Here is a 16,797-nt window from a genome sequence, read left to right on the forward strand (position 1 = left end):
ATTAGTTTGGCTTTGCTGATATTTAGATCAAATCTGGAATTTCCAGATTTCTTTCCTTCTTGTCTGCCAGCTTGAGAATACAATTTCTCATAAAAAAGGAAAGATAAAATTAAATTTTCCATGGGAAAACTTTCCAGGGTTAAAGATAGCAAAGTATACTCATCAAAGAAACAAACTCTAGAGGGCCAACAGTTATATAAAGACCAAGAGGGACATGTGGCTTGAATTAGCTGGACAGCTACTCCATTTGGCCAGAAGGGCCTAAGTCTGAACTACCACTAAATTCGGGGTTTTTTTCTTTCAGATTTCAGGGGAATACAGAAACAACTGTACTTTCTCCAATTATCCATACTTAGTAGATAGTAGAGGTGAGGGTTAAGGCAAAATAATAGCTGTTAGAAGGATCAGTTACCTTTGGCTCCATATTATATATGCATTTTGTTTATTTAGGGATGCTCACTTTGCATCAAGGGTGCAGACTGGACCAATAAACCATGGCCAGGGCTTGCTTGTGTGTTCTATGTTTTTTTTGAGACAGAGTCTTGCTCTGTCACCTAGGCTGGAGTGCAGTGGCATGATCTCAGCTCACTGCAATCTCCGCCTCCTGGGTTCCAGCGATTCTCCTGCCTCCGTCTCCCAGGTAGCTGGGACTACAGGCATGTGCCATCATGCCCAGTTAATTTTGTATTTTTAGTAGAGACAGAGTTTCACCATGTTGGCCAGGCTGGCCTTGAATTCCTAACCTCAGGGGATCTGCCCACCTCAGCCTCCCAAAGTGTTGGAATTACAGCCGTGAGCCCCTGCGCCCAGCCTGTGTGTTCTATTTTATGAAGGGTTTGTTTTACCTTTAGAAGATAATCTGCACCTTCCCCCATTTCCCTTTTTAAGAAAATAGTTTTTGCTTAAGTTAATATCACCTTGTGTTTCCTGAGTTTATAGCAACTGAGAATGAAAGGCAGTGAGTGACAAGGAACAGCAGCAGAGGAGGTGTGGGCAGCCGATGGGTGTTCCTGTAATAAAATACATTGTCCATTCCATTCCTATCACTGGACAAAAGAAAAGACACATTTTGGCTGGATGCGGTGGCTCACGCCTGTAATTCCAGCACTTTGGGAGGCAGAGAAGGTCGGATCACCTGAGGTCAGGAGTTTGAGACCAGCCTGGCTAACATAGTGAAACCCTGTCTCTACTAAAAATATAAAAATTAGCTGGGTGTGGTGGCTCATGCCTGTAATCCTAGCTGCTCTTGAGGCTGAGGCAGGAGAATAGCTTGAACCTGAAAGGTGGTGGTTGCAGTGAGCTGAGATCACACCACTGCACTCCAGGCTGGGCGACACAGCAAAGCTCCGTCAAAATAAAAATAAAAATAAAAATAAAAGACACATTTTTATGTAGCTTTTGAAAAACAGACACCATCTATAGTTAATGGACTAACGCTTTGGAAATTTCATTATGATGACAAATGAATACAGTTGATTTAGCAAATGTGTTTGAATCCTATCTGTTTTCAAGTCACTGCTGTCCCAGTACCAGGGTACCAGTCACTGCTACTGATCCCAGGCTGAATTGGAAATGGAGCCTGCATTCAATGAGCTGATAGCTTAGGAAGACAGGACACTTCTGTGTTCCCAGACGTGGCAGGCACTTGGCTCCCAGTCTGTGAGTCTTTGCTCAGGGTGTGCTTAGTTTGGAAGGCTCTTGCCCAGTTGACTATCTGGAAAACACAGCCTTCAAGCCTCAACCAAAATGTGTCTTTCCTCCTTTTGTAGGGTTTTAAGAACTCTCTTAGGAGGGAATTCCATGTTTCAATGTGGCACAGTGCCTGAAACATGGTAAGTGCTTCATAAACATGTTACTGAATGAGAAAACAACTGCTGTATAAGGTAGGAAATGCTAAGCATCACAAAAGAAATGGAGAGTATAAGAAGTGGTATGCAGCTGTTGAGGACGGAAGGATAACTTCCAGCTTGTGGCGGACATGGTGATAAGCAGAGGTTAGAGAAGCTGCTGCTGCTTCTTTTTTTTTTTTTTTTTTTTGAGATGGAGTCTCCCTCTGTCACCCAGGCTGGAGTGCAGGAGTGCAGTGTGTGATCTACGCTCACTGCAGCCTCCATCTCCCAGGTTCAAGTGATTCTGTGCCTCAGGCTCCCGAGTAACTGGGATTACAGGCATGTGCCACGGCGCCTGCCTAATTTTCCTATTTTTAGTAGAGACGGGGTTTCGTGACGGGGTTTCATCATGTTGGCCAGGCTGGTCTGAAACTCCTGGCCTCAAGTGATCCACCTGACTCGGCCTCCCAAAGGTGCTGGGATTACAGGCATGAGCCACCGCGCCCAGCCCAGAGAAGCTTCTTGAGTGAGGACTGTTTCAGTAGACCTTGAAGGATGGACAGGATTTGATGTAAGGAAGAAAGAGGAAGGGGATTCTAGGAGCTGGGGACATGAACACTGTCATTATGATAAATGAAATGGAATTGTTAACAATCACATAAGAACTTACAGATCCACATCAGCGTCATCTTTCAAAGCATGATCTTCGGATGCTACAGACTTCTTTCATGAAACAACTACCACTCAGAAAAATGTCTTTTTGGTTGCCTTCAGACCTGTTTACGAAAACATGTGCACCAAATACTCACTTATGCCTTTATACTCTGCTCCTTTGAACTGAAAAGAGTATTACTCGAATTGATCCCACTCGGAAGAGGGTCTCAGTGGAGTCTGGCCATGTGACAAGATAAAATTCATTGATGAAGAAAGATTATTTGCCACTCCTGAATGACCCCAAAGAGATGAGCCAAGGGCTTCATCTGCTGTTGCCCTTTCTTACTCCAGGCTTGGGAGGGACATCGAGATGGAGCAAATCACTCAGCTGTGGCAGTGACCGCTGGGAGGCTCCATCTCGGGAAGTGGGGGCGGACTGGGGAGCAAAGGCTGGGCAGTTAGACGCAGAGTGTGGCATCTCACTGACAAATAACAATACGGGGTGCTGGCAGCTGGGGTCACTCAAGGTCTCCTCATACCCAATGACCCCATTTTGCTCTGGGAAGCATCTCTGCCTGCCCCACGAAACCACCACCTTCTGATGTTCCTAAGAGGGATTGGAGGAAAGAATGGGCAACAGGACGCACTCAGTTGCACCACTGCCTTCAACACCATGAATTAAGGAATTTTATATGAACAATTTTTCCCAGGATGATGGTTTAAATAAATTAGAAATGTATATTAACTTGCTAGCCCTTAGGTATAGAGAGTTTTGAATTCTTGGTTATGAAAAAGTTCTGGTAAATAAAATAATATTGACCATTAAAGTAGGCAGCTTTAAAAGCTACTACTATTTTGATTGATGGACAGAGAGATTTAAATACTCTAAAATGGCCAGGCGCGGTGGCTCATGCCTGTAATCCCAGCACTTTCGGAGGCCAAGGTGGGAGGATCACCTGAGGTCAGGATTTTGAGACCAGCCTGGCCAAATGGTGAAACCCCATTTCTATTAAAAAAGAAGCACAAAAATTAGCCAGGCATGGTGGTGCGCACCTGTAATCTCAGCTACTAGGGAGGCTGAGGCAGGAGAATTGCTTGAACACGGGAAGCAGAGGTTGCAGTGAGCTGAGATCATGCTATCACTACACTCTAGCCTGGGTGACAAGAGTAAAACTCCATCTCAAAAAAAAAAAATACTCTAAAATATTTATGGATTCTTATTGAGGTATGAGGCAGGCCTTGACTGGGGATGGGCAGGGCTTGAATGCCAAACCAGACTGAAGACTTGCTGCAATGGGGGAAACGGGTGAAAGCAGCTCTCCAGAAGACATGCCCACCAGGGCCATGTCAGTTGACCACTGCCATGGCAACACCTGGAAGTTACTAACTACCCCTTTCCATAGCAATGACCTGGAAGTTATCAGCTCTTTTCTAGAACTTTCTGAATAACCCATCCCTTAATCTGCATATAATTAAAAGTGAGTATAAATATGATGGCAGAATGGTCACTGAGCTGCTACTCTGGGCACAGTTCCTTTGGTTCCTCTGCTGCTGCTGCACACTGCTGCTGCCATGGAAGCTGCCGTCTAACATCGCTGGCTCACCCTTGAATTCTTGCCTGGCGACACCAAGAACCCTCTCGGCTAAGCCTCACTTTTGGGGTTGACCTTCCCTGCATCATTATCAACTGATACTAAAACTCAAAGGTATTTATGAGATAATAAAAACAGTTCTAAACATAACACATTTATGGCCTGGTGCAGTGGCTCACGCCTGTAATCCCAGGACTTTGGGAAGCCGAGGCGGGCAAATCACGAGGTCAGGAGTTCCAGACCAGCCTGGCCAACATAGTGAAATCCCATCTCTACTAAAAATGCAAAAAATTAGCCAGGCGTGGTGGTGGGCGCCTGTAATCCCAGCTACTCCGGAGGCTGTGGCAGGAGAATTGCTTGAACCTGGGAGGCAGAGGTTGCAGTGAGCTGAGATCGCACCATTGCACTCCAGCCTGGGTGATAGTGCGAGACTCTGTCTCAAATAAAAAAAAAAATATATATATATATACACACACACACACACACACATAAAAAACACATTTACTTAGAGCGTCACAGTACAGCTCTTAATGACTGTGTGTGAAATTGGAAATATTTGACTCTTTTTCACCTAAACTTATTCTATTGAAGATATAGCACAGATTAAAATGAAAATTCACAAATACCCCAAATTTCAAAAGGCAGAAATTGAAGCCATAAGAAATAATCCATCAAATTAGACAACTGGTCCAGAAATAATCAAGAGATCATTACAGGGAAACTTCTTACTCCTTTTTATTTTTTCTTTTTTGAGACAGAGTCTCCCTCTGTCACCAGACTGGAGTGCAGTGGTGCGATCTCGGCTCACTGCAACTTCTGCCTCCTGGGTTCAAGCCATTCTCCTGCCTCAGCCTCCAAGGAGCTGGGACTACAGGCATGCGCCACCACGCCCAGCTAATTTTTGTATTTTTAGTAGAGACGGGGTTTCACCATGTTGGCCAGGATGGTCTTGATCTCTTGACCTTGTGATCCAACCGCCTCAACCTCCCAAAGTACTTTGATTACAAAAACTTCTTACTCCTTAGTTCTGGAAAACTGCATCTGCCTCCAGTCCTCCAGAAACTGCTCTTGGTTACTAATAACATGGTAATCATGGCTGATGACAGCCTTTGTCCAATCCTTTTCACCACAGCTTACTACAGTTGGTATCACTGGCCAGCCTATTTTTCCTATAGCTTTGTGTGCCCTCCCAAAGGTGCTGGGATTACAGGCATGAGCCACCGCGCCCAGCCCAGAGAAGCTTCTTGAGTGAGGGCTGTTTCAGTAGACCTGGAAGGATGGACAGGATTTGACGTAAGGAAGAAAGAGGAAGGGGATTCTAGGAGCCGGACACATGAACACTGTCACTGTGATAAATGAAATGGAATGGGAAGACCCTCCATTCTTCTAGTTCTCCTAGCTCTTGTCTCCTTGATTCGTTTACCCCATTCTTGAAATAATGGTGTTTTCCAAGGTTTTATCCTTGATCTCACTCTCTCTCTTTTAACCATCTTATTTATCTGCTGGTCATTTCTAGGTAGATGACTCCCAACACGTACATCTGGGTCTCCCCCTTCAGTGAATTCTAGATCTGAATCTCACCTCCTGACTACACGTGTCTGGACACCTCTCCTATACCTCCCACACCTCAAACACAACGCGGCTAAACCCCAGGTGAAGATTTTTCTTCCTTCTCTACCGGCTCCTCCTTGTGATTTCCCTATTTTTATATTACCACGATTCCCTCCCAGACTTCCAGATTGGAAATTTTGTGTTAGATTTTATGTCCCTTGTCCTCCAACTCAGTGGCCACGCCATCTCTTTGCATTGCCATTGTCACACTCTAGGTCACATAATAACTACCTCACCCTCCAGCTATCCGCTAAAGTCTCCCAACATGTATCAGGGCCTCTAATCTCTTCCCCTCTCCATCTATCTTATGCAGTTCATAAGTCATTTTTCACAGTGTGTTGCTTTCTGCTGAAGAACCCATGCAGGCCGGGTGCGGTGGCTCACGCCTGTAATCCCAGCACTTTGGGAGGCCGAGGTGGGTGGATCACCTGAGGTATTAGCCAGGCATGGTGGCATATGGCTGCAATCCCAGCTACTCAGGAGGCTGAGGGAGGAGAATCACCTGAACCCGGGATGTGGAGGTTGCAGTGAGCCGAGATGGTGCCAGTGCACTCCAGCCTGGCGACGGAGTGAGACTCTGTCTCAAAACCAAAAAACAAACAACAAAACCTATGGCAAAGGAAACAACTTCAAACACCACAGGGCCCCACCTTCTCAGCATGATGCATAAGGATTTCACCATCTGGCCCCAACCTGCCTTTCTGGCCTCACCTTTTGCCACATTCAGCTCTGCGAAACCACCAGCTCTTCTCTCAAAGTACACCATTCGTGTCTTACGTACACATGCTGAATTCTCTGCTCCAAAACTGCCCTTCCCTTTACTGTTTGCCTAGGGAACTCCTGCTCGCCCTCAAAATCCAAATCAAGTGTCAACCCTCTTGTGGCTCTTCCTGTCCACCCGGGAAGGAGTCTAATTCACAAGGCTTATGTTCCAACCTAGCTTTGTATTGTTGTTATTTATTGATGCACCATAATAAAATCCCTGCTGCTTCACGGAAGAACCGTAGTATACATATAATGCCTGGTGTGTGCTTGGCACATGGTAAGCAGCCAATAAATAGTTACCAAGGAAGTGAATTACTAAATAAATGAACACGTAAAAGTGAATGATTTCCCTATGACAATTCCTTTGGCCCAACTTAAATACAGCAGAGCAGTGCTTTCCAAACTTCACTATGCATATAAATTACCTGGGAATCCTGTTGAAAAGTAGGTTTTGATTCGGGAGGACTGAGGTGGGGCCCGAGAGCCTGAGATTTCCTTTTTTTTTTTTTTTTTTTTTGAGACAGAGCCTTGCTTTGTCACCCAGGCTAGAGTGCAGTGGTGCAATCCCGGCTCACTGCAAACTCTGCCTCCCAGGTTCAAGCGATTCTCCTGCCTCAGCCTCCTGAGTAGCTAGGATTACAGGTCTGCACTACCACGCCCAGCTAATTTTTGTATTTTTAGTAGAGACAGGTTTTCACCATGTTGGCCACACTGGTCTCAAACTCCCGACCTTAGGTGATCCACCCGCCTCAGCCTCCTGCAGTGCTGGGATTACAGGCGTGAGCTACCGCATCCGGTCAAGGGGCTTGAACTTTCTAACAAGTGCCCAGGTTGCTGTTGGCCCCAGAACCACGCTGCACTACAGGATGGGCCATGCCTTCCACGTTGTCCTGGTATATGCAAGCGTCATGCCTTGTGTGTTTCCCTAGCACGCTGCTCCCCCATTCTATTATGGTGCATTGCTTATCTTCTTCAGCTAGAACGTGCATTTCCGTGGACAGGAATTGTGTCCACAATGCCATCTATCCATCTTTGTATTCTTAGCCCCTTGCCCAGAACTCGGTTCACAGTAGATGCTTAAGCCATATTGGTTTAATTATGTGGTCTCTTGTCAAGCTGAACTCACAGCCACTTCCAACCTAACTTTATTATCTATTTGGGCATTTGAGGCTCCTTCGTTAGTTGATGACATTCTAACCCCTGCTGAGCAATGTGGAACCCTTCCATAGGAGAATGAAAGTAACTGGCCACCCAGAGCCCCAAAAAGGACCTAGAAGCCCAAACTTAACTAAGTAGAACGAAGCAGCTGTGGTCAGGTGCACTGGCCAGAGTCACTCCGGGGGAAGAGCCATAGAGAAGAATAGTGAGCTTTGTCATCGGACAACCAACACATCATCTAAGACTCTGCCCATTCACTTTGATTAATCGCCCTAAGGTGTGGGTTTGGCACAAGTTCTAAATGAACATTTGGATATAAAAGCTTCAGGACAGTTTTCTCTTGTAAACAGCAAGAGGAAGGCAGAGAGGCCTGAAGACTTGAAAACATACAAGGCATACATATTCATATTTAATGACATGCCATGGAGTCTACATTATTTATAAGAAGTCAGGATACCCTCTGGCTGAGTTTTAATTTGATCAAAAGTAAGCTATTAAAGTTTCGCTTTGTTAACAGACCATTTGGCCTTGACACCAAGAAACAGAAAGAAAAGAAACACCTAACTAGAGGAAAATAAGTGATCCTAAAGTGTTCTGCTTTGGAAAACATGAAACACCACCTTGTCTATAATTGTAACCGCCCCCAACTACTTGCATTTTCCTGGAGGTTCAGGAGAGGCTAGGATGGATGATAGTGTATAGGATGGATTTTTAAAACCTGTATTATTAAGAATTACATTGGCTGGGTGCAGTGGCTCATGCTTATCATCCTAGCACTTAGGGAGACCAAGACAGGCGGATCACTTGAGCCCAGGAGTTTGAGACGAGCCTGGGCAACATGGTGAAATCACATCTCTACAAAAAAAATATAAAAATTAGCCGGGCATGTTGGTGCACGCCTGTGGTCTCAGCTACTTAGGAGGCTGAGGCAGGAGGACCTCTTGAGTCCAGGAGGTCAAGGCTGCAGTGAGCTGCAATCGTGCCACTGTACTCCAGCCTGGGCATCAGAGGGAAACCCTGTATCAAAACAAAACAACAAAACAAAAAGCAGTAACAACAACAACAAAAATAGAACTACATCACTATTACCTAACACTGTATATGCATTTATCCATGTGCAGCTTTATTCTACTCTACAAATAATTATATTCTAGTTGTTCCCAAAGCTAAAGTAATGCAAAAATACAGGAAAGGACAGAAATATGTCAACAAGTTTAACATCCGAAAGTTAATAAAATAATCATATTTATTCTACTCATAGAATTCTTTACATGACGTTTTTCTGAGCAGAATTTTTTGAACAGAACTTTTTTAGAACAGAATAATTGTCTGTAATTATAGATTCACAGAAATGAACAGTTTTGTAGGAAAAAAATCAATTATTTCAGTAATTGTAAGTGTAAAGACCAGGCCTTAGTCTTTCGGCTTTAGTTAACTGATTTGAAGGAACTGCCACGGAATATTACAGATCTGACCAACTGCGAGGGATCCTAAGTAACAGTGTTGCTATTGGGTTTGTGCCAAAAGATCAATTTATTCAACAAAGTGCATTTGAAACTTAGCACTGAGGACATGACACAAACTCATAAGAAAAAGAGGTCCAGTTGCAAGGATGAAACTAACTGAAAACGGCAAGTAGCTTCTGGTGTGGGGTCTTTCTAGCTGACAGCTGCCTTCATGTTGGAAAAAAGCTCATAGAAATGACAACGTTCCATTTATTACGGTAAATGTAAGAAGACATTCCAGACAGATTGCTCCACAGCTGCTTCCTCCCACCCAACTCACCCCCACCCCACCCCGGCACACTCACACACACACGTAGACTCTCTTCCAACCACTGGCCTCAAAGTTTGGCATTTCACCCTGACAACTGAACAGGGCAGCAGTTGCCTGACACAGCTGCGGTCTGGAGGCAGAGGTTAGGAGATGGGATCAGGGACTTTCAGCTCCAACTGTTAACTCAGGGAAGGATGATTTTGTAGAGTCACGTGCCCTTGGACAGGCCAGGTCTCAAACAGCATGCTGTCAGTTACTAAAAACTCCATAGAGTGCAAATCTCAAAATCCGATTTGAAAATAGAAAAAAACAACAATTACTGAAAGTACTTGAGATGTTAAGTCATCATAAACTTTTCATGGTGCAAGTAGGAGTTTTGTGCAATGGACTGTGTCTGTTAAGATGGAATGGGTTTTTTTTTTTAAAAAAAAAAAACCTCTGGGCTGGATGCGGTGGCTCATGCCTGTAATCCCAGCACTTTGTGAGGCCGAGGCGAGCAAATTCCTTGAGCTGAGTTCGAGACTAGCTTGGGCAACATGGCAAAACTCTGTCTCTACAAAAAAATAAAAAGATTAGCCAAGGGTGGTGGTGCAGGCCTGTAGTCCCAGCTGCTTAGGAGGCTGAGGCAGGAGGATCATTAGAGTTCAAGAGGTCAAGGTTGCAGTGAGCCATGATCATGCCACTGCATTCCAGCCTGGGTGACACCTTGCCTCAAAAAAAAAAAAAAAAAAAAAAAATTAAATTAAATTTTAAAAAATCTCTGAATACTGTGGTGTCCATGAACATCAATACCACATCTTTCTATGTTCTTTCATGATATTTATCATTTTATAAATATGTAGTTTTTACAGAGTTGTGATCAGTGGGCAAACGAATGAAATGATCTTGTTTTATTTTCCCCTCCCAAAGACCATTCAATCAGATGATTCTAGTAGTCCTTTCTCTTCTCTGCAAGAATGCTGCAACTCTGGCTATAACTGTTTATTCTTCATTTTGCTGGAATGTTGACAGGCCATAGTAAGACAAGAGAAATTAGTTTAATTGATGCTATGGACTATGCTTTGGAATCTTTAAGTAGTTTTTAATAATTTAAAAGAAATTTAATTTTAAAATTCAAAAATATAATTGTTATAATATATTTTTTAATAGCTGCCCAAAACTTGGAAAAATAAGACAAAAAATCAGGAAATATATTTCTAGGCATATGTTTTAAGACTTGACACAATATCTTTAGTCATTTTTAATATCTGACCAAAACTTTATCACTTTGCTCTTCCATTAAAGAAGTGAAGCAGATGCTTTGCTTCTACCATTTTGAATAGAATTTTCCCCTGGCATATTATGTGAGCACGTAATATCTATAACATAAATAACAGCTGTCATGGCAATCCATGATGCCTGATGTGCTCTATGGATCACATTTATTTTGTATAAATGTAACACTTACGTTTTATAACTATTTATTTATTTATTTTGAGACCAAGTCTCGCTCTGCTGCCCAGACTGAAGTGCAGTGGCACGATCTCAGCTTGCTACAACCACCGCCTCCCGGGTTCAAGCAATTCTCCTGCCTCAGCCTCCCAAGTAACTGGGATTACAGGTGTCCGTCACCATGCCTGACTAATTTTTGTATTTTTAGTAGAGATGGTGTTTTGCTACGTTGGCCGGGCTAGTCTCAAACTCCTGACCTCAGGTGATCCACCCGCCTCAGCCTTCCAAAGTGCTGGGATTACAAGCATGAGCCACCACACCCAGCTTATAACACATTTTTAAAAATGTGAGATGTGACTCACTAGTGGGGTCATGAAATCAATTTATCGGGTCTCAGCCAAAATTTTATAAAAAATGAAATAAAAAATAAAATATCCGAATGTGTGGTACATAGTAAGAGAAAGTATTGTTTTATGAAGCTTGAACATAATGAAATAAGTATTCACTTTAGAACAAAGGAAAACAACTACATTTATATTTTTCTGTAATTAATAATCAACTTTTATATTCATAAACACAATTACTCAGCTTAGTACATTGCATTAAAGGTTTTCAAACCATTTAAAAGTAATTTTCTATTCATTTTCCATGGGCATCATTAGAGAATTAACAGGCTAGCATTTGTTGACACTATTTTCCATAAATGGATTCTCATTCCTCTGGCATTTATCTACCATGAAATAATAATAGAGTCAAGGGCTCCTGATTTTCATTTTACTATTCTCTAATAATGATCTATCTCCATGGCAAAGATGTGACACTTTCTCCTTATGATGCATGGCTCTACAACAAAACACGATCTCATTGGAAATCGATAAAAAATAATTCCAATGAGTCTACATAAACACCCATCCATATCCACACATACCCTTACTTATTAAAACCCTTCACATGTTTTTGAACTCTCTTCTCAAAAGTCACAATGTTGTGCGCAGAAAAAAAATTAACCCACTTAGTTGTATCTTGCACTGTGCATTTCAGTGCTATGGAGAAAATAGGCAAAGTAGAATATAAAAAGAAACATCGATCTTGAAGGGTCAATGTTAACATTTGTATAAGTGTTGGAAAACAAATGTAGAAGCCCCCACACTCTTTTGAAAAACCACAAACTCTGCTTTAGCATGAAGCCTTCTTACTATACTGACGGGGATATCCAGCACTGAGGGTTAGGTGCTGGGGTTAGGTGCTGGGGTACTGCTTTCAGGACAGTGAGAGTTTTACCTCTGAATGGAATTCACAAAGAAGCTGTTTCATTCAAGTTAACATTAATTTCTTTATTTTATTCTGATTTCCATAAGTTTTTGGGGAAGAGATGGTGTCTGGTTACATGAGTAAGTTCTTTAGTGGTAATTTGTGAGACTCTGGGGCACCCATCACCCGAGCAGTGTACACTGTACCCAATGTGTAGTCTCTCATCCCTCAGCCCCCTCCCACCCTTTCCCTCAAGTCCCCTAAGTCCACCGTAACATTAAGTTCTAACGGAAAGGAGTTTCCATGAGAAGCAAGTGCAGAGACTCAAAAGGGCAAGAAACACTCTTAAGAGTCCCCTCACTGATCGTTTAGTTCAAACCATTTACTGTAAACTTACTCTGTGCCAGGCACTACACTGGGGCTGGAGACAGAGATGAGTTTCCAGTCTAGTGGGAGAGTCCCCAAAGCACACAGTAAAGCACCATTCCATATGCCAAGGATATGACTGAGGTATACTCAAGATACAAAGGAGGCAGACAGAGAGCAGAGCCACCCAACCCAGATGGGGAGCTGATGGAGATCAATGGAAGTTTCTCAAAGAGGTGATGTGTGAGGTGAGCCTTGCAGAAGAGGTAGGGGCACTTCCCCGGGGGAAGTTAGGTTATACAGCAGGATATAGGCTCAGGACATTGCAATAAAGGTTACACAATATGAGTCTGGTAAATTTTGAAACAACATCCGTTTCATTTGGTGCAATCCAAGCACTGACTTTGTTCAGGATACCACAAGGAGTGAGGGGTTGCTGGAACACATGGTGAAACATGGGAGAGGATGTAAGAGAGAAAGTCGAAAGGGGCAAAGGTCAGTGCAACATCTCACATAGGAATTAAAGTGGGAACAGACACAGGCCGGGATCTTATGCTGCTACTAAGATACCAAAGTCCTAGGATCACCTAGGTATTGAAAAATACTATTCAATACACTTTAGAACACTAAAACAGAAGTTAAGAACATTTAAAGGACATTTTAATCATAATTCCTCCTCATTAAAATTACATCTGTCTTCCTTTTTTTTTTTTTGGGGGGGGGTAATTTCAACCTTTACTTTAGGTTCAGGGGATATATGTGCAGGTTTGTTACGTGGGTATGTTGTGTGATGCTGAGGTTTGGGGGTGTGAATGATCCCGTCACCCAGGTAGTGGGCACGGTACCCAGTAAGTAATTTTTCAGTCCTTGGACTCCTCCCTCCATCCTATCTCTAGTAGTCCCCAGTGTCTGTTGTTCCCATCTTTATGTCCATGTGTACCCATTAATTAGCTTCCACTTGTAAGTGGTAACACGTGGTATTTGGCTTTCTGTTCCCGCGTTAATTCCTGGTTACATGAGTAAGTTCTTTAGTGGTAATTTGTGAGACTTTGGTACACCCATCAATCGAGCAGTGTACACTGTATCCAGTTTGTAGTCTTTTATCCCTCAGTCCCCTTCCACCCTTTCCCTCAAGTCCCCTAAGTCCACTGTAACATTAATTTCTAATGGAAAGGAGAATGGTCTCTAGAGGCTTCCACGTTGCTGCAAAGGACATGATTTTTGTTCTGTTTTATGGCTGCATAGCTTTCCGTGTACACCTGTCTCCAAACCTTCTTGTTCCCTTCAACTTCTATCACACATTATTATTATTATTATTATTTTGAGATAGAGTCTTGCTCTGTTGCCCAGGCTGGAGTGCAGTGGCATGATCTTGGTGCACTGCAACCTCCGCCTCCCAGGTTCAAGCGATTCTCCTGCCTCAGCCTCCCAAGTAGCTGGGATTATAGGCATGCGCCATCACACCCAACTAATTTTTGTATTTTTAGTAGAGATGGGGTTTCACCATGTTGACCAGGCTGGTCTTTAACTCCTGACCTCTGGTGATCCACCCACCTCGGCCTCCCAAAGTGCTGGAATTACAGGCGTGAGCCACCGCGCCCGGCTAGCCATTTTCTTTTCTATGTTATGTAGGCAGTTCCGAAATTTCTCCTACCACAAATAACATTTCCATAAACAGTTTCTACATGGGCATTTTTTTTTGACAGAGTTTTGCTCTGTCGCCTAGGCTGGAGTGCAGTGTGCAATCTCGGCTTACTGCAGCCTCTGCCTCCTGGGTTCAAGCAATTCTCATGTCTCAGCCTCCTGAGTAGCTGGAATTACAGACTTGCATTACCATGCCTGGCTAATTTTCACATTTTTACTAGAGACAGCGTTTTGCTATGTTTGCCAGGTTGGTCTTGAACTCCTGACCTCAATGATCTGCCCAGCTCAGCCTCCCAAAGTGCTGGGATTACAGGCTTGAGCCACCGCGCCTGGCCCTCTGCATGGACATTTAATCTTATGTTTTCCTTGAGGTAAGTTTTAAGGTGTGAGATTACTGGGCCACAGGGTGTATATATAGTTATGGACTTTTTTTACACGGGTGGAGGAGGGCCAGGTACTCACTGTTTTGCTCCATGTGAGGCCCGTGGTGTGGTGTTCCTTGATGTATGCTTGAAGCTCACTCCAAATGTTCAAATAGGACTTCACCCAATCCACATGACGCAAATCACTTTGTTGTGAAAGAGAGTGGAAGAAAGCAGAGTTAGGATCTAAAAGAAAATTTTAAAAAGATTGCGGGGCACATAGTTATCTAGTGACTAGGGCCCCTGCAGCCTGAAGCAATTGTCCTTGCAGCCCGGTCACCATGAAGCGCTTCAGAAGGGAACCCTGGGAGGAAGCTGGCCCAGCACTCTCCTGAGGGGAGGCGGCAGGTGGCCGGATGCCCTGAGCTCCGGGTATGGAGCAGAGGGACCACAGAGAGGGGACCCGACAGAGCTAAGCTGACTTGAGTAGGGTGTCCTCGCACTGTCCCTGTCAGCACTCATGTGACGGGGGCGTAGCACGGAGGCTGTTTCTTTCTGCGCTGCTTCTGATGCAAAATGAGAGACAATACGCTCCCAGGAATGAGAATGGTATTAAAAAGAAAAAAAAAGAAAAACAGCATTGGGTTCATTTTCTCATAATTCTGTTGAATTATTTGGTTAAAAGTGTAATCAGGCCAGGCGCAGTGGCTCACGCCTGTAATCCCAGCAGTTTGGGAGGCTGAGGCAGCTGGATCACGAGGTCAGGAGTTCAAGACCAGCGTGGCCAACATGGTGAAACCCCGTCTCTACTACAAATACAAAAATTAGCCGGGCCTGGTGGCACGCGCCTGTAATCCCCCAGCTACTTGGGATGCTGAGGCAGGAGAATCGCTTGAACCCGGTAGATGGAGGTTGCCGTGAGAGGATATCGCGCCATTGAACTCCAGCCTGGGGGACAAGAGCTAGACTCAGTCTCAAAAAAAAAAAAAACAAAACAAAAACTGTAATCAAATTGGAGAATTTTAGTCGTTATGACTGACAAAGACTTTGGTATAGGAAGAAAATTGATCTCTTACAAACAGGTAACACCCCTTACTTTTAAAGGGACATTTATTGAAATTCCCTTAATTTAATATTTTGAATGACAATACAAACCAGGCAGGGCATCACCAGTATTTTTATCTCTATTTTACTGAACCAAGGGCTAGTAAAATGCTTACCTTTTATAACGGGATTAACATAAAAGATTGAAAGAATTGTTAAAAATATTAAACTTATAGATAGGTAAAAATAGTTGCATTTCCTTTTGGGAATTTTTACCCATAATATTTTCTCACTTATGGAAGTCAAGGTAATGCAAAAATGATGACATTTGAGTTAAGAAAAATTTAATTATGTTCCTGGGCCATTAATCTGAAGATAATCACGAATGGAAATCTCTATTATTAAAGCTCTTGTAATAATGACTTGTCTCTAGACATATTTTGTTTTCCTTGAAAAGCCCTAAAGTACCACCAGCATGTTTAGAATCCTATTGTATTAAGGCATGCCATTTAGAAAGAGTGAAATTGGGAACCGAAGTCATAATTATTCACTCCACAAATAGAAAAAATGTGAGTGTGGTTTTGTTCTACATTTTTAGATGTACTGATTATATTCATCAAATGTATGAAAAATCTCATTGTCGCTTTATCTCACCTTCACAGTCAAAACTCAAAAACTAAGTGTAGCTCCAACAGTCTCTCTCGTTAGTTTCCTAAGTCTGTAGGGTCTTGTAAGGGTCTTAGTACAGTGCCTTGTGCATAGGAAGCAGTATACACATAGCTATTATTAGAGCTTGAACATTACTTCAATATAAATGTACACACATATGTCTATGTTTATATGTGTATGTACATATAACACACACGTATGTTTGTAGACATTATAGAAATAGCATGTTGACATTCAGTATACTTTCTTTTCTTTTTTTTTTTAGAGACAGGGTCTTGCTCTGTTGCCCAGGCTGGAGTGCAAAGGTGAGATCATAGCTTGCTATAGCCTCAACCTCCTGGGCTCAAGTGATCCTCCCACCTCAGCCTCCCAAGTAGCTGGGACTACAGGTGTGCACCACCATGCCCAGCTAATTTTTAAATTTTTTTGGTAGAGGTGGGGGGGTCTCACTATGTTGCCCAGGCTGGTCTTGAACTCCTGGACTCAAGCTATCCTCCCTCCTCAGCCTCCCAAAGAGCTGGGATCACAGGCATGAGCCACCATGTCTGATTCAGTTATTTTCTATTAAAGAATTTAACAATGGATGAAGTCCAAGTCTATATGGGCAAGTTCTTTTTTTTTTTTTTTTTTTTTTTGAGACGGAGT

General features: G+C 43.2%; 1 protein-coding gene across 1 annotated transcript in view; it reads right to left on the reverse strand.

Annotated features, from left to right (window-relative positions):
• Positions 1 to 16,797, reverse strand: part of CAP2 (CAP, adenylate cyclase-associated protein, 2 (yeast)) — a 157,807-nt gene that overhangs the window by 35,815 nt on the left and 105,195 nt on the right. The window contains exon 5 of the mRNA XM_011967584.1: positions 14,540 to 14,645. Coding sequence (XP_011822974.1) covers positions 14,540 to 14,645 — 106 coding nt within the window. The remainder of the gene's footprint in view (positions 1 to 14,539; positions 14,646 to 16,797) is intronic.

This window comes from Mandrillus leucophaeus, unplaced genomic scaffold (assembly GCF_000951045.1).
Source record: "Mandrillus leucophaeus isolate KB7577 unplaced genomic scaffold, Mleu.le_1.0 Scaffold800, whole genome shotgun sequence".
In the NCBI taxonomy this organism is placed as follows: domain Eukaryota; kingdom Metazoa; phylum Chordata; class Mammalia; order Primates; family Cercopithecidae; genus Mandrillus; species Mandrillus leucophaeus.